Here is a 23,933-nt window from a genome sequence, read left to right as displayed (position 1 = left end):
CCGGTTACGTCTTGTGTGTTTATTTAATGGCAGTTAATGGCAGCAGTTTGAAACACGTTTGAAATCACCGCATGGAAACCAGAACAGACATCTGGGGTGGTTGCTGTTCCTCCTCACACCTCCCTTTCCTTTTCAAATTTGAGAAATATGCATGGTGCCAAATTAATTTTTTAACCCTTTCTTGGTTAGTATTCGCCTTTGATTCCCTGGTTAGAGCCATGCTGACTTCCTGAGATGTGTTTTGCTTATGGGTCAGCCTTCCTGGGGCCTTCATTTCCCTTGACGGAGGCCCTTGGAGATGGCACTTGAAGCTTCATTTGGGGCTAATACATTTATGTCAGACTTCTGGCTGGTACAGCCAGGTTTTCAGAGTGAATAAATGCTCAGGTTTCCAACTTTTCGGACCAGGCATTTGCTAGCAGTATTGCTCTGTTTTTGTGGGCAAATAATTGTGTTTCTTGAGGGTTTGGTGACTCACGTAACAAGCCTGAGAAGAAGGGTTGCCAGTCTTCTTTCTCCTGGTCTCTGTGACTCCCTGGCCCTTTGACTGTTGGATGACAGGCAGAAATGAGCAGCTGAACTTTGTTTGCTTGTTTTGAAAAGCTTTACCTGCTGAATTCTTGCTTGACCTGCTGCTATTAAAAACTCCACTAGAAATTACATCCTCCTGAATTCATTAAGGTTGTTTTTAAAAAATGCATTGGATTGGCATATGCTGGAATATTATTCAAATAGTTCTCAAGTGTTTCAGAACTTTGTATCTATTAGTGGAGTTAGATGTGTCCCTCTCTACTGAGTTCAAAAGGATTTTGTACCTTCTAGTTACCAGCTCCTGAACTGTGTATGAACAGGTGCTGGTATGCCTCTAGCTATTAAAAGAGAGACACTCAGTAACTATTTGCAGGCAATTAAACTTTATTTACTTTAGGATTATTCCATGGTGTGTTTATTTCAGGCACGAAAAAGTTCAGTGGTGATGGCAGCTCACCCACCTGGGCTACAGGGAAAGCCCATGTCATCTAAGGCATAAAATCTGAATGGCAACTACCTTCCACTTGCTGACATGGGGCATAGACTACCAGGGTGTTACCCACAGTAGTGCTCTTCCATAATGCCCATCCATCTAAATCAGAGCTGGATGGTTCAGAGCTGAACCTATAGTCCTCCAAGTGTTTGTTGTACTACAACTCCCATCGTCCCTGACCGTTGGCTGCACTGGATAGGCCTGATGGGAGTTGGAGTCTAACTAAACACGGACACAGGTCCCCCACCCCTGATCAAAGTGGGAGCATTTTCCCCTCAGAGGGGCAGATCTGTCTGCGGTCGTCAGTGGTTCCTCAGAACAACCCGCAGTGATGGCAGCCTTTGCTACGCTGCAGAGAAGGGAATTTGAAGCCACTTTTGCAAAATTTGCATCATTCACTGCTATCCAAGCCATAATGGTTGGGCACCCCTTTGTGTATATCTGTACTCTTTTGGTAGACTAGGGACCTTGTCAAATACTCTTACGGCTTTGGCACACTGGCACCTCTTGACCTAAATTGCACCAGGTTATATCTAGGCAGAGAAAGAAAAATCTGTCTACTCATTAGGAGATACTCTCTCGGGGATGGCGGAAAACAGCACATTTGGTTATTGAAGCTATGTATCTCTTGTTGGCATTGGTCTAATTTTGTGCAGGGCTGGCCGGGTCTAATAATAATAATGATAATAATAATACATAATTTATTGCTTATACCCCGCCCATCTGGCCGGGCCTCCCTTCCACTCCAGGCGGATTCCAACAGGATATTAAAAACACAATAAAACTTCAAACATTAAAAACTTCCCTAAACAGGGCTGCCTTCAGAAGTGTTCTAAAAGGCAGATACAGTGGTACCTCGGGTTACAGACACTTCAGGTTACAGACTACCCTAACCCAGAAATAGTATCTCAGGTAAAGAAGTTTGCTTCAGGATGAGAACAGAAATCGCACGGCGGTGGCGCAGTGGCAACGGGAGGCCCCATTAGCTAAAGTGGTACCTCAGGTTAAGAATGGACCTCCAGAACAAATTAAGTTCTTAACCTGAGGTACCACTGTAGTTGTTTATTTCCTTGACATCTGATGGGAGGGCATTTCACAGGGCGGGTGGCAGTTGGAGAAGAGAGCCCTGTGTACCATGTGGTCTGCACTGTGCCCTCGGGCATGGTGGAGCAGTGGCGTAGCGTGGGTTGTCAGCACCCGGGGCAAGGCAAGTAATTTGCACCCCCTAACCCGTGGATTTGCGCCCCCTAACCCGTGGATTTGCGCCTCCTAACCCCCAGATGTTGCGCCCGGTGCAGCCGGCCCCCCTGCACCCCCCACGCTACGCCACTGTGGTGGAGGACCTTTTTCTGGCTCTGGCGTTGAAGTAAGATCCGGTTGCCAGTTCAGTCAGCTTCTGTAAGCGGAACAGGGGATATGGGATGTGTCACTATCTTGTCCTTCATCTCAGTCAGCCAAATGTCTTGGGCTAGCTAGCCGTGAGCCTTGTGGGCAATTTGTGCATGATGTGGTATATGTGGTTCTGGTGCTTGCTCACTCTTTCTGGGTATGTTTGCTTTCTTGCTTTGCACCATTGATTGTGATGCTGGCACCTTGAGTCCCGTCAGGGAAGAAGGCAGGGCATGAATAAAGACGTAATATATAATAATGATGACAATTTGTTCCTGGCAAGGATCCAGCCTCACACTGTGATTCAACGTCACACAGTTACTTTGCTCAACATAAAAGGAGCTTGTCATGCTTCCATAGAATTGGTATCACCTCCCATTTTGAAAGATGACTCACAGAAACCTGCAAAGGTCATGGGAATGAGTCTTTGTCTTGAAGCTGCCTTTCTGACCTAGACTTCTCTTTGCCAAGGCATTTGAAACTGCAAGGATGTCTTGGGTAGGAGCCCCAGGCAAGGAGCAGAATACAATGCGAATGTTTGCTCTTACATATGATAGCACCAAGGTGCCTATTTTATATAAAGCCCAATAGCTCCTCATCATGTTGGAGAGGATGCTAAATTATAGGTACATACCAACATATGTGGAGGGAATATCCACAAATAGAACAATTTTGGAAGAAAGTTTCTAAAGAGTAACTCTGATTACAGTTCAGACAATCCCAATGACTCTAGCTTTAGCCTTACTTAATTTATATACTTCAGATATGGACCAATTAAAAAGTAAAGAATTAATGACATATATATTAACAGCAGCTAGAATGGTAATAGCCAGAACTTGGAAAATTAACTTGTACTTAATGAATGTTGATCACTAGTGTAATATAGCCTGGCAAACGGCTATAATGGAAAAGTTGTTGCAAAAATTGAAGTTGTTGCAAAAATTGAAGGTGGCAAGAGGAGATTTTATTAAATTTGTATATTTGAGCCAGCATATATTGCACTAGGGTGCAGATATGCAGGCAATATTCTAGCTCACTCATATTATTGTGTATTTTCCAAGTTTATTTATAGAAGAATTCATTGGACTGCGTTACAGTAATCACCTCATTATTGTACCCTGTAAAATAATATATTAAGTACCATTTTTTGCACACCTCCAGTGATGCTTTTTTGTGCCAGATGTCATGTTTTGTGATTTATATGTGTACACTTGTATAATAGAAAAGCTAAAAAATAAAAGCAAAACAAACAAAAAGGTCTGATCAAACCAATAGATTTATCATGAGGTGTTGATTATGATGCTAATAGCACAATCCTACAAATGTCTATTCAGTACTAAGCCCTATTAATTCAGTTGGGCTTCCAGATAAGTAGGCGTAGGACTGCAGGTGCCTCTGAAAACCAGCTGTTAGGGTCAAAGTAGGGGAAACCGTATTCATGGTTTGCGTGGAAACTAAACAGTAGACGGGGTGGATGGTGGTCTGATCCCATGAGGCAGTTCTTACCTCACTAATGCCACTGTTTTCTTCATCTCTTGAATGTCTTGTTGGATCAAACCCAAAAGCCCACCTAGTCTAGCATCCTATTCTCATAGCGGCCAACCAGATGCCTATGGGAACATGAATAATTTTAGACTTTTCAACTAACTGTAGGATAAGAGAACTAGCCTTTGAATAAATGGGGAAATAACAGGCATTGATGGACAGCTCTGTGTGATGAATGCAAATCTTGCTGAAACCATGGCCTAGAGCAAGGGTCGGCAAGGTTTACCTCGCCTGGGCCGGTTCACTCCAGCGGAGATCCCTCCATGAGCCAGACTGTGCCTGTGATTTCTGGTGTCTGCATCTGCGCAGATGTGATTTCTGGTGTCTGCGCAGTCGCGATTTCCAGCGCCGCACAAGCGAGTCCCCGCGCCATGCTGTGCCAGTTTAGTGCAGTGCGCAGGGACTCGCCAAGCGGGTGGCTCGTTTTGGGGGCAGCTCGTCGGCTGGTTAAACGACCCCCATGGGCAGCTTGTGGCCCACAGGCCTTAGGTTGCCAACCCCTGGCCTTGAGTTTTGGAATGGTGCTCTTTCCATTTCAAACTACAGTTAGGTAACTGAATATTTCAATCCTTCCGCAACAACAAAAGCCCTGCACACAGAAAATGAGCACATCAGGGAAGAAGACCGCACTTTAGCCTTTTTCCTGATAGGCTATATTCCTCTGTGCAGGGAGTCCTGCCCCCCGCCCCCTGCGCCTCAAAGTAATCGTTGCAAGATACAACCCAATGCAGTTCAGCATTTGATTTTGTTGACTTTATATATAGTGGGCCTGTATGCATGAGAATGGCTGATAAGCATCAACTTTGTAATAAACTGGTGGGCACCAAACAGGCAGAAACTATGCAGGCAAAAAGTCAGAATAGATGGATCACTGGAAACATCAACTTGCAAGGCTGTGGAGTTGAAAAAGGACACCCCAATGTTAGGAAACATTAAGAAGCGGGTCAAAAAATAAGCGCCTATGCAAGATCAGATAAAGCCAATCTTTAAGATCTTCCAAGGAGACCCTGCTAGTCTCTTCATGACTATCAGATTGTAACTTGGTGACACTAGACAAGCTGGCCTTCTCAGTGAGGGCACAGATAGTACGTTAGTGAGCCACAGACAGTGGTGACCTGTATATGCCTCTTAAAAACATTTACACAAGCTTTTGGGGTACACCAGTGTAGTGTAGTGGTTAAGAGCGGTAGTCTCGTAATCTGGGGAACTGGGTTCGATTCCCCGCTCCTCCACATGCAGCTGCTGGGTGACCTTGGGCCAGTCACACTTCCCTGAAGTCTCTCAGCCCCACTCACCTCACAGGGTGTTTGTTGTGGGGGAGGAAAGGAAAGGAGAATGTTAGCCGCTTTGAGACTCCTTGAAGGGAGTGAAAGGCGGGATATCAAATCCAAACTCTTCTTCTTCTTCTTCCCCAAAATTGCTTTGTACAATGTTCAGTTGTATTTGTGTTATCTTTTTTTTTATTATCTAATTTTAAGGAAATTTTATTGCATGTTACTTGCATTTTTATTGTCTTTTATAGAAATTTTAACTATATAGTGGTACCTTGGTTTAAGAACAGTCCGGTTTAAGAACGATTCTCTTTACAAACTCCGCAAAACCGGAAATAGTGTCTCAGTTTGAGAACTTTACCTCGGTCTAAGAATGGAATCTGAACGGTGGAAGGTCACCGGCGGTGGGAGGCCTCATTAGGGAAAGCGTGCCTCAGTTCAAGAACAGTTTCGGTTTAAGAATGGACTTCCGGAACGGAATGAGTTCGTAAACCGAGGTACCATTGTATTGGTAGAAAATTAATTAATTGATAAAAGGCCCAGCTAGTTTAGTATTGTGGCCAGTTAGATGCCCCTGGGAAGCTCTTGAGCAGAGCAAGAGGCGAAATAGTTGACTCCCCAGTTAGGTGCTATAAGGTCATTAAGGTAATCGGCCTTTCCCAACCTGGTGCCCTCCAGATCTTTGTGTGAGCTGCTTGTAATGTGGTGATGATGGTTTGTGCAAGTGTGTCTGTCCGCAGTTCCAAGTGGTGTTGGTGGGAGGCAAAAATCCCATGGCGGGGGGAGCACATCGAAGCCCATGAACATACCGAAAACAGTCCTTTGGATCCCCTCCAATTTGTAATTAAGCAAAAGAATTCATCGCCACAGGACATGGTCAAGCTTTTAGAAAAGGATTAGATTGATTCACTGGTGGGTACGAGACACAGTAACTCCAAGAGGCAACCTTTTGTGTTGTTGACGGTTGTGGCTGCCAGATGTGTCTTGCTGGTGAACTTGCTAGGCACATCTCATAGTATTGTTGCAGGCAGAAAGCTGGGCTTAGGTGGATGATTGATGGATCTGACTCAGTAAATTAAAATTCCTGCCGACATGACTATTATGCAATGGTGCAGTTTTGTTTCCAGCGCTGGAAATGGAGCAGCGCTTGACGTGTACTCCCACTGAACCAGTAATCTGGGGAATGTTCAGTTTGAAATGTTCTGCTGTGAAGCTGGTGGGGTGCTTGTGTGTTTTGGTTTGTGTGTGAAAGATTACCGAAATCATCTGAAAGCGGAAGGCACCAATGAAGTACTAGAAGAGGGGTCAGCATACTTTTTCAGCAGGGGGCCGGTCCACCATCCCTCAGATCTTGTGGGGGGCCAGACTATATTTTGATAAAAAATAATGAATTAATTCCTATGCCCCACAAATAACCCAGAGATGCATCGCGCTTCTGAGGAGGAATTTATGTATTTATTTATAAAAACCTCGTTTTTCAAAAAAGAAGTATAGTGTGGCATAAGCTTTTATGGTCCAGTGTGGTCTAGTGGTTAAGAGCGGTAGTCTCGTAATCTGGGGAACCGGGTTCGCGTCTCCGCTCCTCCACATGCTGCTGCTGGGTGACCTTGGGCCAGTCACACTTCTGTGAAGTCTCTCAGCCCCACTCACCTCACAGAGTGTTTGTTGTGGGGGAGGAAGGGAAAGGAGAATGTGAGCCGCTTTGAGACTCCTTAAAGGGAGTGAAAGGCGGGATATCGAATCCAAACTCCTCCTCTTCTTCTTCTTCTTCTTCTTCTTCTTCTTCTTCTTCTTCTTCTTCAGAGCTCACTGCTAGCAGACTGTTGCTCTTTTGCCAGTAGGATTAAATCACATACTAGTAAATTCAAGTTGTGCAGTTGAAGTAGATTTGAACTTTATGCAGTAAGGAAAGTGATGGGGAAATGCACAGGTAAAAAGTGGGTTGACAACTGCTTGGCAGTTGACAGGGCATCAGATGACATTAGCCAATCACAGTTCTATTGTGCTTTTCAATGGGCAATGGAATGGGTAATATTCCAACAAAATATTACAATAATGCATCAAATATTAAAATCTTCGCTAAACAAGGCTGCCTTCAGATGTCTTCTAAAAGTCAGGTACTTGTTTATTTCTTTGACATCTGGTGGGAAGGCATTCCACAGGGCGGACGCCACCACCGAGAAGGCCCTGTGCCTGGTTCCCTGTAACTTTACTTCTCGCAGTGAGGGAACCACCAGAAGGCTCTCAGATCTGGACCTCAGTGTCCAGGCTGAACGATGGGGGTGGAGACGCTCCTTCAGGTATACTGGGCAGAGGACGTTTAAGGCTTTAAAAGTCAGCACCAACACTTTGAATTGCGCTCAGAAACGTACTGGGAGCCAATGTAGGTCTTTCAAGACCGGTGTTATATGGTCTCGGTGGACGCTCCCAGGCACCAGTCTAACTGCCGCATTCTGGATTAGTTGCAGTTTTTTGGTCACCTTCAAAGGTAGCCCCACGTAGAGCACATTGCAGTAGTCTAGGGATCAGCAAACTTTTTCAGCCGTAGGCCGGTCCACCATCCCTCAGACCATGTGGTGGGCCGGACTATATTTTGAAAAAAATAATGAACGAATTCCTATGCCCCACAAATAACCCAGAGATGCATTTTAAATAGAAGCACACATTCTACTCAGGTAAAAATACGCTGATTCCTGGACCATCCGCGGGCCGGATTTAGAAGATCCAGTCACGGGCCTTAGTTTGCCTACCCATGTACTGGAACTTCACAGAGCTCCTTGAGGTCCAAGGTCTTTGGAGTGTTGTTTATATAGTGGCTTCAATGTGCCGGGTGCTTTTCAGAGAACAAGATTGCAGCTCCCTAGTGTGAGGAGCTTGCAGACTAAGACTTGACACACAGGAAGTGGAAGCAAAAAAATATATATGTGGATTTCCCCCCAGTTATAGATGGTTGCAGACTTAGATGTAGTTGACTGTGGCAGAAAGTCATGCTTCTCAGCAAACAACAATGTCTAGAATGTAGACATTGTTAACATGTGGACAATGTAGACTGTTAACATGTGGGGGCCTGCTAACATTGGGGAGGTCGCTATGGCATAAGACAGCCTCCACCCTAACGTGATGCCCTCCAGATATTTTGGATTACAGTTTCAGTTGGCCTCAGCCTGCATGATGGGGGTTGTAGTTCACTCAGCAGAAAGGAGTTGCTGTGGGCTTCCCTTTCCTGGGTGTAGAGGCTTACAGATGTCTTCCATCTGAATCAAAGCGCTTCTTCAGCCTGAGAAAGTGGCAAATATTTTGCGTCGGATTAAGTCGTGGAGACGGATGGGGAGGGAACTTCATACAATGGGGACATACTAAGGGTGAGTACAGATACACGTTGTTTGAGCAGTTGAGAGCAGCTGTGGGTGGAAATGTAGTTGTGCTGTTTTGCAGCAGAGGCTGGCAGTGAAAGAGTGCCGACCGATGAGCATTGTAATGTCAAAAATTGACCTTCCCCCTCCACCCTGCTCAGAACAATCTTTCTGCTCCTCTAAAATGGATCTTCATTTCTGAAATGACAAACAAATGTTTCAATCGGGGTGTTGCTAGACTCCTGACTCACATCTGTCCCAGCCAGCAGAGCCAGTGGTCAGGGCTGATGTTGCGGCAACAACTGGAGGGCCACAGATTCCTCATCCCTGCTTTAAAAGAATAAGCAACGAATGTTGTTACTGCCCCCTCAATCCTTCCAGAGCTGTGCTCCAGGAGTCTTGGCCCTCAACCAGGGTCTGTGCCCTGAAGGCAACCCTGTATCGGGAAATTTTTAATGTCTAATGTTTTACAATTTTTTATGTGCTGTAAGCCACCCAGAGTGGCTGGGGAAACCCAGCCAGATGGGTGGGGTATACCCATTTACCTAGTAACCTTCAAAATTCCCAGTCTCTTTTCACAGCGGTGAGAAGGGGGAGGACAGTGCTCTTGCATTGCCAATGACCTTCAATGGCCCTGTGTTGTTTCTTAATAGCTTTAACTTGGCCAGGTAATTTGCACAGGCTAGCTCAGGAATTCCTCTGCAGCTTGTATTTCTCCCTTCATATCCCAAATAATCAAAATCCTGCCATTTATTAATTTCTAGGGTTAGGGGGTCCCCTCCCCAAACTTATAACAATATATACACTTTTGTTGTTATCTAGTTGTTTACCGGTAGTCGTGTCCGACTCTTTGTGACCCCATGGACCAGAGCACGCCAGGCACTCCTGTCTTCCACTGTCTCCCGCAGTTTGGTCAAACTCATGCTGGTAGCTTCAAGAACACTGTCCAACCATCTTGTCCTCTGTCATCCCCTTCTCCTTGTGCCCTCAATCTTTCTCAACATCAGGGTCTTTTCCAGGGAGTCTTCTCTTCTCATGAGGTGGCCAAAGTATTGGAGCCTCAGCTTCAGGATCTGTCCTTCCAGTGAGCACTCAGGGCTGATTTCCTTCAGAATGGATAGGTTTGATCTTCTTGCAGTCCAGCCCGAATACTGGCAGAGCAGGTGACTGAGATCAGTGTTCAAATCACTGATAACTTTATAGCATGTCACAGGTATGTTTGTATGTTTTCTTATTTCTGAAATTGTATCACTACCCCTTCAATGTTGCTGGCACTCCCAGGGTGTCCTATCTGAAGAAGTGTGCATGCACACGAAAGCTCATACCAAGAACTGACTTAGTTGGTCTTTAAGGTGCTACTGGAAGGAATTTTTTTTGTTGTAACAACAATAATGGCACAATAATATTATAATATAACCAGAAAATAGTACAGCGTGAAACTCTAGTCAAAGAGGGGGCTATATGGTACCTTGAAAGAGCTTGGGTACAATACTTCAAAAAAGGTAGGTGGGTGGAACAGTGCGGGGGTGGGGTGGGGGTGGGAAGAGGCAGTGAGTCCTGCTTAAAGGTTGTTCAACAAGACTCCCCACTTCGCTTTGGGCTGCTTGCCAAAAGTGGGGGAAGTTGAGCCAGGAAGAGAGATCCTGCCCAGGTGTGATTTAAATAAATAAATATGCTCTTAGCTTGCCTGCCTTCCTTCCTTCCCAGTTCCTGTGTGATGTTGCAACGCCAAGCTCTGTTCCTCTGCCATGTTTTCTTCCCTCCCTCAGGTTTCCTCCATGTCTGGAAGTGTGATGTTGCTTACAGGGACTGATGTCATCATGTGAAATAACTCTGTCACTCGGTAACTCTTGCCTAGCCCCAGCTTATGAATGCAAGCTGGCTATTTTTAGACCTCTTTCCCACCCAACCCTGAAGGTTTGAGCATTAAATTACAGTATAACCCTATAATGATGATGTTGATGATAGGGCCTGTGTCACTTTATGTTTCCCCACAACCTCCTTGAGGTGAGGTTTAGGCTGAGAATGTGTCTTGCCAGAGGCAAGACTCAACTCTTCCAAATCCAGGAAAATCCATTGTTACCCCTCTAGGCAGCATCATTTAAATGCTAATCTGTTGCCTTTATGTGCATTTATATCACATTGCCTTGGAGTGTTCCAAGCTTAATCTGGGTCAGTTTTGCAACTCTTTGTTATGTAGGCCTGTGTTATGTACCCTCAGTGCAGGGACAGATCAATCAGTGGCTTGCCTAAGAGTTCCTGCCTGAAGTGATCCAAACTGGGGTTTTCTGGTTCATAGCTCAGCTACTGAACCACCATGCTGTGCTAGTAGAAGTTAAGTCATAGGTTTCAGTGGGACTTATTTCGAAGTAAACGTGAAAAGATTGCAACCCTTTGTCAGCTTGGCTCCACTGCCTGCTATTTCACACATTTCCCAGCAACAACTCTTGAGGTTTCTCCCACTTTGCGCCCCAACACTGTGTGTCTTCTGAAAAATGAGTTACGGCCAATCCTGGGTCTCCAACAAGTATACCTAAATGAGGCACACATTTTTGAACACCTGCTCATTGCCCATGGGTTATCTTGGTAGTGTAACGTGTGAAGAGGCCCTGATAATCGCATGGATGATTAAGCCTCGCATAGGGTTCCTTTGGGTGGACTTTGGTGACAACAGAATATCTTTCTTCTTCTTCTTCTTCTTCTTCTTTGGCGATCACTCATAGTCGAGTAAGATTGTCTTCCATGAACACTGTCTTAACAGTGAGTCCGTAAGTGGAGGTCAATTCTGGATCCACACATCCTTCCACAGTGGGAACATAGGTTTCCGGGCAGGAGTTGATCACTGTGAGGGTTTGCCGGACATGCCTTCCTCTTAGCACGTTTCTCCCTTTCATCCTGAGTTTGAGCATCTTTGAAGCCCATGACACCTTTGGTAAAGGCTGTTCTCCAATTGGTGCTCATAGGCCAGTGTTTCCCATTTGCCGCTGTTTATACTACATTTTTGTAGATTTGCCTTGAGAGAGTCTTTAAGCCTCTTCTTTTTACCTCAACCACAACAGAATGTAACAAATGGCCCACAGATTTATGGTAACTGGTGACTGTGGAGAGGCAAGAAGTTGTAGAAGGAATCTAATATTGGTAAATAATTTATTGTATGCTACTTTTACTTGACTGCATTTAGTAGGAAAAACACTCACAGTGATGCATCTCTTTTTCCCTTCATGGATGAGGTGGGCCTGATGTGTAAATTCACATACTTCAGAAGACAGGCACCGCTTGCTCTGTCCCTCTCTCCCCTGTAGCTTGTGGTGGTTTGGCCAGAACTTTGACATAACGACACTAAAATGATAACCTAAATTCTTATTTGTTAGCATTTGTTTAGATTTTACATGAGTTTCTTGTATAGGAATGAATGAATGAATAAATAAAAAGTATCTTATTATTAGTAAGGTAAAAGGACCCCTGGACATTTAAGTCCAGTCAAAGGTGACTATGGGGTGGCGGCACTCATCTCGCTTCCAGGCCAAGGGAGCTGGCATTTGTCCACAGACAGCTTTCCGGGTCATGTGGCCAGCAGGACTAAACTGCTTCTGGTGCAATGGGACACCGTGATGGAAACCAGAACGCACAGAAACACGGTTTACCTTCCCGCCACAGCGGTACCTATTTATCTACTTGCACTGGAGTGCTTTTGAACTGCTAGGTCGTGCCGACTCGAACTGCTGACCTTCCAATCAGCCAGCCCAAGAGGCTCAGTGGTTTAGACCACAGTGCCACCCGCATCTTACTATTAATGGAAGCCGTGGACCCTCCAGATGTTGTTGGACTAGAACTCCCATCATCCCTGACTATTATTGCCCTTGCTGGCTGGGGCTGATGGGAGTTTGAGTACAACAGCCTCTGGTAGGGCACAGATTCTCCATCCCTATAACAAAGCACGACAAAAGAAGGCAGAGGGCCTTCTCGGTAGTGGCACCCGCCCTGCGGAACGCCCTCCCACCAGATGTCAAAGAGAAAAATAACTACCAAACTTTTAGAAGACATCTAAAGGCAGCCCTGTTTAGGGAAGCTTTTTAATGTTTAATAGGTTACTGTATTTTAGTGTTTGTTGGAAGCCGCCCAGAGTGGCTGCGGAAACCCAGCCAGATTGGCGGGGTATAAATAATATATTATTTTTATTATTATTTTATGCAAGAAATGCTACAGATTGTTATTATATAACAGCAGCAAATTTAATACGCACTATTCACTAATACGCACTATTGCCATAGTTAGTAAGAAAAACACACAGTCCCTATTTTTAACAGGCATAGCTGCAGGGTGTGGTGCTGGCCCCTAGAAAAGAAAAAAAAGGCAGAACAGGAAAAAGGGCATTATGACCCTGATAATTGGTGAGCTGCTTGGACTTGCTCTTTCGCAGATCCACTTAGGGAGTGTTGCTAGGATAGACCTTGCAAACTCACTTGAGGCCTGTCCTAAACTGACAGGCCATCCCTGAGTACATTGGGCAGGAAGGAGCAGCTAGTTGTGGCTCCCTGATGAGTGGACCTGCACACACGCACGCACACACATTTGCAAGTTTACATTACATTTTTAAGTAGAGGCAACTCCCTGTTTGCACGGTGGTTGTGTTCCAGGTCATTGCGTGCTTGTGTGAACTTGCGTATTCTTGGAACACCTATTGATAAAGCCTGCAAACACCCCATGTCACTTCCGCCCCTTTTTGTGATGTTTTTGGGTCGCTTCCGGGTTCGGCACGATGCACGTGAGTGCGGTCACGTACATATCGGACACACCGTTTTGAGTGTCACACTTCTGTTTTGAGTGTTACGCTGAGGTCTGTCTGTTTCTGCTACTTATTTTGCATTTTTGTTTTTGCGGCTTTTTTGTTTTGTTTTTCTGACTGTGGGGAACCCAGTTCAGTTCCTGATTGACTGATTGTGTGACTGCAGTACATTGTTTATTGCTTTCATTTTATGGATCAATGGTCTCGTTAGATAGTAAAATTCATGTTAAATAGCTGTTTTAGGGGTTGTTTTTTAAAAGTCTGGAACACATTAATCCATTTTGCATTACTTTCTATGGGAAAGCACGCCTTGGTTTTGGAACGCTTTGGTTTTGGAACGGACTTCAGGAATGGATTAAGTTTGAGAACCAAGGTACCACTGTACTGCTTTTAAAATAAGTAGTTCATATATATTTGTAGTTTTTGTAACTTTGCCTTTTCAGGAAGGTTTTCCTCAAATGTGGGGTATAAATAAAATAAAATAAATAATTTCCATGTTGTCGGGGATGCTGGGAGCTGGAGGCCAGCAAAGTCTGGGTGTGTTCAGGTTTTTCCATCCCTGCAAATGCAGGTAGCAGAAGTAGCCATAGATTTTGGAGTATCACAGATTTCCTTTCTCTCTCTCTCTCTCTTTAAAAATTCAGGCCTTTAACTCCACCGTCGGATATTGCAGGACTTTAAACCGGCTGAAGTGTTTTGGAGGCAGCTGCGGGGCAAAGGGAGCATCTGGGCCTGTGGCTTCCCTTCCTTCCTTGGCGGAGGCAGTGGGGTAACCTCTGCCTTCCCCTTGCCCCACTCCTGGCTGGGGAGGAGGGTGATGGCTCGCTTGAAACAGCTTGGATTCCTTCTGGCAGTCTCTCTCCAGTCCTGCTTACAGCCCACTTTGTGTCAAGGTGAGTGCTCCCTTCGCGGTTGCAAACAGAGGAAAAGTGATCAGTATGGTGTGTCTGTGTGCGCACTGGCCTATATCTCTGGCCCTTAGAACTCTCCCAGGGCCATGTTCCCTCCACAACCACAACTTCTTCCCCAAGCCTCATTTAGGTAAAGGTAAAGGGACCCCTGACCAATAGGTCCAGTCGTGACCAACTCTGGGGTTGTGCGCTCATCTCGCTTTATTGGCCGAGGGAGCTGGCGTACAGCTTCCAGGTCATGTGGCCAGCATGACTAAGCCGCTTCTGGTGAACCAGAGCAGCGCACGGAAAAGCCGTTTACCTTCCTGCCGGAGCGATACCTATTTATCTACTTGCACTGGCATGCTTTCAAACTGCTAGGTTGGCAGGAGCTGGGACCGAACGACGGGAGCTCACCCCGTCGTGGGGATTCGAACCGCCGACCATCTGATCAGCAAGTCCTAGGCTCTGTGGTTTAACCCACAGCGCCACCCGCGTCCCTAAGCCTCATTTACCTTGCTTCAAATCGTCCTTGAATGTTTTTTGTCTGGCTGCAATCAGTGGCGGGGTGAACTGCCTGGTGGCTCATGCGCGACATCTGTACGGGGTGCGCATGTGTGGCATCCCGTATGAGGTGCACACATGCGGCAGCCCATCGCTCCCGTGGCGACCGCATGGGTTTTGCGCATGCGCACTCCATACGGGCTGTCGCTCGTGCATGCCGTCCATACAGTGCATGTGCGGCATCCCGTACAGATTGCATATGCGCGGCAGCCCATACAGTCGCTGTGCGAGAGGTGCCCATACTGACTGCGCACACCCTTGGCCTCTCTACAGCTGGGCAGAGGCTCTAGGCCTGCAGAAGTGTTTCCCATCGCTGCACTAAGTGCTTAGAGAGCATTCAGTGACCAACAGGCAGAAAGCTTTCTCTAAAATCAATTGTTTGCATCAATTAAGTGTTTTAAATTTGTTGTTAGCTGCCCTGAGCCCGGTTTTCTGAACTGGGAAGGGCGGGGTATAAATAAAAAATTATTATTATTATTAAAATCGCCTTCCCCAACCCCAGTATCAACAAATCTCCCCCTTTGGCATTAGCATGGATCTCAGTGTAACAGAACCGCCCCCTGAACCTGCCATGAGTCAACGGTGCAAAGAAGCCATAAAAGTTACTGGCATGTCTTAAAAAAGAAAAGAACCTGCTAAGCAGCTAGAAGCCTGTATTTTTGAGCTGGCCAGAGGGGAAGCCCCTCTGCGTGGAAACGCAGGGTGGGATTCAACAAATGAGTCCCACCAGCAAGGACTTCTGCTTGTGCAATGGTTCTTCCCCCCGCTCTCCTACCCTTGCACCCACTGTAGCCCCCCCTAAAATGGACTCTGTGGAAATTGGGAGAAGACCCAGAACAGCACATGGGGAGGGGATTGTTCTGTCTGCCAAGCCAAATTGCTTGGCGTGATGGAATGGTAATGTTAGCGGGGTGGTGAATTCCGAAAGCTAATAAAGAAACATGTTTTGAACCAAACAAGCTGGTTGGGGGCCGGGGGGGGGGGGTCCCCTTTACCATTCTGCTTTGCTTCTGCACTAGCTGTGGGTGGAGGAGGAATGGAGAGAGCTGTCACTTCTCTGTGAACCCACCCACTACCTGCGCGGAATTCCTGGTCGATTCGTTAAATGCAAGCCTGCTATAGGTTAACCTTTTTGGGGGGCAGCTGGGGGGTGGGGAAAGCCATTCATACCTAGGAACCTTAAAGGTGCGGTGGGGCGGGCCGCCCTGGGTGTCACCACTGAGGGGGGTGACAAAATGCCGGGCACCACTCACTACAGCGCCTGCAGCGTGCCCGAGCCACACGTCTCTCCTGGGAGAGACTCAGTGGCTTGGGCACGCGCAGGCTCCGCTCTGCCCAAATGGTCCACCGCTGCCTCCCCCCTATCTGTAGGGTGGCTGAGTGGGAGGAGGCAGGAGCGTCCTGCCCCGGGTGTCCTGGCCCCGCCCCCGGGCGCAGGGCACACGCGCCTCCCCAGGCACCTGATTGGCTTGCACTGTCGCTGTGTCAGCCTTCAGATACTATTCAATATAAAACACCATTAGATGCTGTATCTTGCCAAACAGCGTTGCATGTCAGCAATAGAAAACAATGATACCTCCTGTTGCAGACGCTTCAGGTTACAGACTCCACTAACCCAGAAATAGTACCTCGGGTTGAGAACTTTGCTTCAGGATGAGAACAGAAATCGCGTGGTGGCAGCGGGAGGCCCCATTAGCTAAAGTGGTGCTTCAGGTTAAGAACAGTTTCAGGTTAAAAACGGACCTCCGGAACAAATTAAGTTCTTAACCTGAGGTACCACTGTGCAGTGGTACCTCTGCTTGAGAACGGGATCCGTTCCGGAGGCCCGTTCGCAATATGAAAAGCCCGCAACCTGAAGCGCCCTATCTGTGCAGGTGCGCAGCGCGATTTAGCACTTCTGCGCATGTGCGAGCGGCAAAACCCAGAAGTAACCCTTTCCGGTACTGAAAAAACGTAACATGAAGCAAACGTAACATGAGGTATGACTGTACTGTTGGATCGCAACTACTAAATGTTGAGATTCTATCAAAATAGCAAGGATTGTCAAAAAATGGTTATCAGTACAAATACAGATGTAGAGTGTCTGAAGAATATTTAACTTTAAATTTTTCAAAAAAAGGGGGGGGAGCAAATTCCTTCAAGCAAATTCATTTTGGGGGTCAAAGTCACGCACGCTTCTTGCTAGGATTCAATTTAAGGGTGGAAAGGTCTTTGGATCATTCTTGATCCAGAAATAGTTTCAAGGAAAGAGGCCAGGTCATCCCAGAAAGCAGAACGGAGCTCCTTTTTCTAGGAATGTGTCAGAGCTACTCTGGACTTCCTTGAAGTGTTTTTGTAGGCTTCACCTGTCAATTGCAAAGCACTTTCAGGGCGTGCCTCTGGCTCCCTTGGCCCAAGGAGTGAGCTCTGTCTGACTCACTCGTGCCAACTGTCTCAACAAGAACCACACCTGTCCCAGGAGAGATTGAAAGCCATGGGCTTAGCTCTGTAAGTGAAGGCTACCGGAGGAGGTGCAGGTCTTGGGTGACCAAGGGAGGTCCTTTCTGAAATGCACCTATCTCTGCATCACGTGCCATTGATGAAGAACCCCCATGGAAAGTGCAGAGCCTGAGGACTAGTTTGGCTGTCATTAAACAGTAGTACTGTTTTGGGCAGGGGACAGGGCAGACAGGTTTGGGACACTCCCTGTTCCTGAATGGAGTAACTGTGCCCCTGAAGGACCAGGTTCTCAGCCTGGGAGTCAGTTTGGACTCACAGCTGTCCATGGAGGTGCAGGTCAATTCTGTGTCCAGGGCAGCTATCTACTAGCTCCATCTGGTACGCCGGCTGAGACCCTACCTGTTTACCACAGCATCTTAACAAACTGGTTCATGCTCTGGTTATCTCCCTCTTGGACTACTGAAATGGGCTCTATGTGGGACTACCTTTGAAGGTGACTCAGAAACTACAACTAATCCAGAATGTGGCTGGCAGACTGGTGACTGGGAGTGGCTGCTGGGACCATATAACACTGGTCCTAAAGGATCTACACTGGTTCCCAGTATATTTCTGGGCACAATTCAAAGAGTTGGTGCTGTCTTTTAAAGCCTTAAATGGCCTCAGCCCAGTATATCCAAAGGAGCGTCTCCACCCCCATCGTCCAGCCCGGACACTGAGGTCCAGTGCCGAGGGCCTTCTGGCGGTTCCCTCACTGTGATAATTGAGGTTACAGGGAACCAGGCAAGAGGGCCTTCTTGGTGGTGAATGTTGACATCTTCCAAGTCTAAGTCTTGGGGGCCAGGTCTGAAACCATGTTTGATAGCTCAGGTAGAGAATAACTTGGGCAGTAACAGTGACTGCCTGACTCCTCCAGCCAGCCCCCAAGCACACCCTGGAGGTGCACTTGGTACTCAGGGGGCATTGCTGAGGGAGGCCGACCCCACACTGCTGCCCCACCTAGGCCTTAGTTATAGATGCCCCATCGGCTTCTTCATCCTTGATTAAATTGTGGGTGAGGGACATCTTATTATGGACCAACCTGGCATTTTCAAGCAGCACCCAGAGACCCAGGTCAAGCTGGCATAAAGGTAAAGGGACCCCTGACCATTAGGTCCAGTCGTGGCCAACTCTGGGGTTGCGGCGCTCATCTCACTTTATTGGCCGAGGGAGCTGGCATACAGCTTCTGGGTCATGTGGCCAGCATGACTAAGCTGCTTCTGGTGAACCAGAGCAGCTCACAGAAACGCCGTTTACCTTCCTGCCGAAGCGGTACCTCTTTATCTACTTGCACTTTGACGTGCTTTTGAACTGCTAGGTTGGCAGGAGCAGGGACTGAGCAATGGGAGCTCACCCTGTCGTGGGGATTTGAACTGCCGACCTTCTGATCGGCAAGTCCTAGGCTCTGTGATTTAACCCACAGCGCCACCCACACCCCCAAGCTGGCATAGTCACCACCAAATCTTGAGATGGAAAAAGGGTCAGAACATGACACAGGCTGTATTTGCCTGTGCCACAGTCCAGACTCCAAAGGTCTCAACTGAGCTCTCCTCAACTGGTTCACCCTTGATCCAGTGTTAAATCTCCGCTTGTCCATGACCACTGGAATTGGGCTTTCTGATGCTTCCCTCAAGCAGTCCAAGGTTTGCTCTACCAGGCACATGATAGACTTAATAAATAACTCCTGGCTGCCACAGCAAAAGCAATACCCCCACCCACTAACCAGCAGGTAAGAAATAGAACTCAAACCCTGACACCCCCTACAGGGGTGGAGGAAGGGGTGTGTGGTGGGTGCAGTCCACCCCGAATGTCACCACTGGGGGGGGACACAGAATGCCGGGCGGCACTCACTGTGGGGCCTGCAGTGCGCCTGAGCCATGCATCTTTCCTGGAAGAGATGTGGTGGCTTGGGGGCATGCAGGCTCCATGCTGCCCAAATGGTCTGTCTGCTGCCTCCCCCCCCCCCCATCTGTAGGGCGTCTGAGTGGGAGGAGGCAGGCAGATTCCAGAGGCCCCACGGTGCAGCCTGCCCCTATGGACAGCTCACCCCACCCGAGCAGCTTCCCCCACCACTGACCCCCCATTCCCCTAGAGATCATAGTGTGTGAGATGCTGTTTGTTTCTCCATGTGTGCACATCACTGATACATGCTCTGGCAACAGCTTTCTGCAGTCTTTGTTTGCAGTGCGCATGCGGTGAAATAAATGTGTGAATGTGCCTCATGGGTACATGGTGTACAGTTGGGTGCACTGTAAACCTCTGCTGTGCAGAAGCCAAAACTGTAATGTGTGGACACTTTTCAATCCTGCTTTAAATTTGTTATTATGTTTGCTTTTACATACATACAAGGGACACGGGTGGCGCTGTGGGTTAAACCACAGAGCCTAGGGCTCGCTGATCAGAAGGTCGGTGGTTCAAATCCCTGCGACAGGGTGAGCTCCCGTTGCTCAGTCCCAGCTCCTGCCAACCTAGCTGTTCAAAAGCACGTCAAAGTGCAAGTAGATAAATAGGTACCACTCTGGCGGGAAGGTAAACGGTGTTTCCATGCGCTGCTCTGGTTCGCCAGAAGCGGCTTAGTCATGCTGGCCACATGACCTGGAGGATGTATGCTGGCTCCCTCGGCCAATAAAGCGAGATGAGCGCCGCAACCCCAGAGTCGGGCACGACTGGACCTAATGGTCAGGGGTTCCTTTACCTTTACCTTTATGCTTTTACAGTTAGGAGTCAGTATGAAACATTTTATGTAGTAAGTAAGAAATCAGTGCAAAGAACAACAATAACCTGCCCTCCTTCTCTCTGCATGTCAGTGGAGGTGTGTCCTGGGCGGATGACCCCTTCTCTCCTTGAAGGGGGAGCAGCAGCAAATGCAGAGATGACAAAAGTTTACCTGCTCTGCTGTTGCACCAGCTGCTTGACCTCCCGTCCCACTGCCATAAATAGGGCCACATGTGTGCCCCTCCCCTTGCCACCACACAACTGAACTGCAGGTAACTCGCATCTTGTGTGAGGGTTCAGTTCCAGGGGTCCACACGCATTTGGAAAAATGTGTGAAGTCAGGAACCTCTCAAATGGTCCTCCTTCCCTGGCAAGGTGGAGGTTGGCTTACCTGGTTTTCAGTAGGCAGTGCAAGGGTCCCAGAGTCCCAGAGCCCTCATGCCTCCATCCCGAAGCCTAGTTAATACTTTCCCAGCTTGGGGATGGAGATGGGAGAGCTCTAAGACCCTGCTAGAGCCCACACACTGCCTTTCCAAAGCCAAGTCCGTGATGGTTTGCTTTGCACAGGTGGCGGCGGTAAGTAATCGGTAGGTAAGAAAAATAAGCGTCAAGATGCGAGCAACCTGTAACGTGAGATTCACATGCTCTTGGTTAAAAGATGTATCTTCAGTGCATTCTTTGTCGTCTGATCTGAACCCCTAAAAAAGAGACATTGCACGTTCTTTTGTAATTCATGAAAATCTTTTAATAAAATTATTTATTTTTTAAAAGTGTGTCTGTGTGCAGACCTCATGAATTGGGCCATATGGCTCTCCATGGGGAGGGTGCCCTGTGTTGCATGTTACTTCTTGGCTGTGGTCTAATGAAACAGGGAGGAGTGTAAAATGATTCGTTGCCTGGCAAAAGACCTGAGTCAGGTGAAATCTTGTCCCTCAGGCCTTTTGGGGGGCTGGACTATATTGGGGGCATTCCTATGCCCCACAATAACTCAGAGATGGCATTTTAAATAAAAGGACACATTCTACTCATGTAAAAGCACACTGATTCCCAGACTGTCCGTAGGCCGGATTTAGAAGGCGATTGGGCCGAATCCGGCCCCTGGGCCTTAGTTTGCCTACCCATGTTCTTCTCTAACGCCTACTGTTTGTCTCTTTCCAAAACAAGGCACTAACAGCACTCCAGTGGAAACCACATCCTTTCCTCCCTCTCCTTCATATGGCCTTTCGGTATGTATGTATGTCTGTCTTTCTTGGGCAGGGTCTGTGTGTGTCAGCTTTTTTTGGGGGGGGGGGTGATCTTGATGTGGGCATCTCATGCTGCCTAAAAGGGGGGCATCATTGTCTGGGCAAGGTAGGTGCAGACTGTTTGTAGCTTAGCTCGATCTGCCTTTCCTTACCTCAGGCAAGGGCACCCTGGGTCTTTTGAAGCTCTTGCCTGCAGTGGCAAATTTGATAGATATTTACATGCTCGAGGCAGCTGTTATCACCACTACCCAAAAATGACTGCGGCCAATTGAGACAACATGGTAAAAAATTGAAGAAAAAAAAAGGAAGAGGGCTGGATTTGGCCGCCCCTCCCTCTGCTGTGGTCAGTTGATGATGGTATGTTATGGTAGCAGCAATGTTGACGACAAAGGACTGGGTTTGGGCAGCACCTCTGGGCTTAAAACCTGGCTTACAGTTCAGGTTTGCATCTGACACATGACCCTCCTGGTGCTGGGCTGCCCATCAGTTTGCTCACAACAATTGGTGCAGCCGCACCAGCAAGCCAAGCCGTTGATCAGGGCAGCCCTATTTTCAAGAGATGCCCATGAATCTGCACTGCGCATATTGATTTATTCAGTGCAGGTGTGCAAGTCTAAGTAGCGTGCAGGGGAGCCCAGGTTTCCCCCCTACAGCATGTTAGTATAATAATAATAATAATAATTTATTCTTTATACCCCGCCCATCTGGGACGCGGGTGGTGCTGTGGGTAAAACCTCAGCGCCTAGGACTTGCCGATCGCATGGTTGGCGGTTCGAATCCCCGCGGCGGGGTGCGCTCCCGTCGTTCGGTCCCAGCGCCTGCCAACCTAGCAGTTCGAAAGCACCACCGGGTGCAAGTAGATAAATAGGGACCGCTTACCAGCAGGAAGGTAAACAGCGTTTCCGTGTGCTGCGTTGGCTCCCAGCCTCTAGAGTGAGATGAGCGCACAACCCTAGAGTCTGTCAAGATTGGCCGTACGGGCAGGGGTACCTTTACCTTTTACCCCGCCCATCTGGCTGGGTTTCCCCAGCCACTCTGGGCGGCTTCCAACAAAACACTAAAATACAACAATCTATTAAACATTAAAAGCTTCCCTAAACAGGGCTGCCTTCAATTGTCTTCTAAAAGTTTGGTAGTTGTTTTTCTCTTTGACATCTGGTGGGAGGGCGTTCCACAGGGCAGGTGCCACTACCGAGAAGGCCCTCTGCCTGGTTCCCTGTAACTTGGCTTCTCGCAGCGAGGGAACCGCCAGAAGGCCCTCGGCGCTGGACCTCAGTGTTAGGCCCTGCTTCACTTTCCTCCGCTGTAACGATGTTCTCCCCCTTTTTCTTTCCCCGTGGCAGAAGTCGGAGCTGGCGGCAGCCATCGCTGTGCCCTGTGTTTTTGGGGGCCTCCTGCTGATTGGCCTCCTGGTTTTTATGGGACTCAAAATCCGGGAGAAGCGGCAGACAGAGGGCACTTACCGGCCCAGCAGCGAGGAGCAGGTGGGTGCCCGCGTCGAAACTAACACCAACCTCAAGCTTCCCCCGGAAGAGCGACTCATCTGAGATGGGGGAAAGGGCTCTGCTTTTGGGTCTCAGCTTGGATGGAGCCGCTCAACACACTGGACTCCAAAAAACCAAAAACACTAACATTTAAAAGGGTGCTTCTGCTGCTGTTGCCAGGCTTGAGGTTTCCCAGCAAGCCTCTTAAAGCTTTCCCTGCAGGCTGGATGTGAACTGCTGCACACAGGAGACACATGTTTTAGAATGGGCTTTGAGGAGCGGCTGGATCTCATGCATGCACACTGCTGGGAATGGCTAGAGGCAGACAGTTCAAGGCAAGATTGGATCCTGCCTCTCTGGGCACACAGAAGAGAGAGGGCTGCCCCCCTCAGCCCATGCAATGCCAACTGCCCAGTGCTAGATCTCCCTTCTCTATGCTGCCCCAAAGAGCGAACTCTTCTGACTCTAAGTGGGAGTGCGTGGAATTGCCACTCGAGCTGACACAGGAGTTGTTGCTTTTGTGTGAACAGGACAAGAGCAGAGGGTGGGTGGGGAGGCTGCTCTTGGCTTTAAGGGTCCTGCCGCGTGAGATCTGGGGCAGGCTTGCCTCCTTTGTTTTTAAAGAAAATGTATTGCGCTGTGCCTTTCAGTATGCCACTATTTAATAAAAACGAATCTCCCTTCTCTGGCAAGAGAAAAGTCGACACAACCTAGAGTGTTATTACCCTGTTGCCTTACGGTTGGCCAGTTTGAGTCGGCAGGTGACTCTTAAATGTTTCTTAATAGGGAAGGGGAGAGCTGTGGCCCTCCTAGGGGCTCTTGGGCTACAGTTTTTCTATACTGGCCGGGGCTCATTGGAGCTGGAGTCCAGCAGCAGGGCCACAGATTCCCCCAGCCCTGTTTTAAATGAACTAAAGGAGGACCGTACCAAACAGAAACCCAGCAAATGAACAGAGGCAGGCCCCCAAAAGGGTCTCAACAAGATACAGTGGTACCTCGGGTTACATATGCTTCAGGTTACATACGCTTCAGGTTACAGACTCCGCTAACGCAGAAATAGTACCTCGGGTTAAGATGAAAACAGAAATCGTGGCGCGGTGGCAGCAGGAGGTCCCTTTAGCTAAAGTGGTGCTTCAGGTTAAGAATAGTTTCAGGTTAAGAACAGACCTCCAGAACGAATTAAGTTCTTAACC

At 47.9% G+C, this 23,933-nt stretch overlaps 2 protein-coding genes across 4 annotated transcripts in view; both read left to right on the top strand.

Annotated features, from left to right (window-relative positions):
- Positions 1-23,933, top strand: part of IL27RA (interleukin 27 receptor subunit alpha) — an 818,781-nt gene that overhangs the window by 340,045 nt on the left and 454,803 nt on the right. The gene's annotated exons all lie outside the window — the stretch shown is intronic.
- CRB3 (crumbs cell polarity complex component 3) overlaps positions 1-23,933 on the top strand; it is a 32,592-nt gene that overhangs the window by 2,088 nt on the left and 6,571 nt on the right. Inside the window, exons 2-4 of one of the 2 annotated variants that reach the window (XM_083720022.1) lie at positions 14,013-14,261; positions 21,177-21,238; positions 22,600-22,740. In XM_083720022.1, coding sequence (XP_083576148.1) covers positions 14,186-14,261; positions 21,177-21,238; positions 22,600-22,740 — 279 coding nt within the window. In that variant the 5' untranslated portion in view covers positions 14,013-14,185. Of the gene's footprint in view, positions 1-14,012; positions 14,262-21,176; positions 21,239-22,599; positions 23,450-23,933 lie in introns of those variants that run through there. The other variant, XM_083720023.1, reaches the window with a different exon arrangement.

This window comes from Podarcis gaigeae (genome assembly GCF_964106915.1).
Source record: "Podarcis gaigeae genome assembly, chromosome: 17".
Taxonomy (NCBI): Eukaryota; Metazoa; Chordata; class Lepidosauria; order Squamata; family Lacertidae; genus Podarcis; species Podarcis gaigeae.
This window is presented reverse-complemented; position numbering and strand designations above follow the sequence as displayed.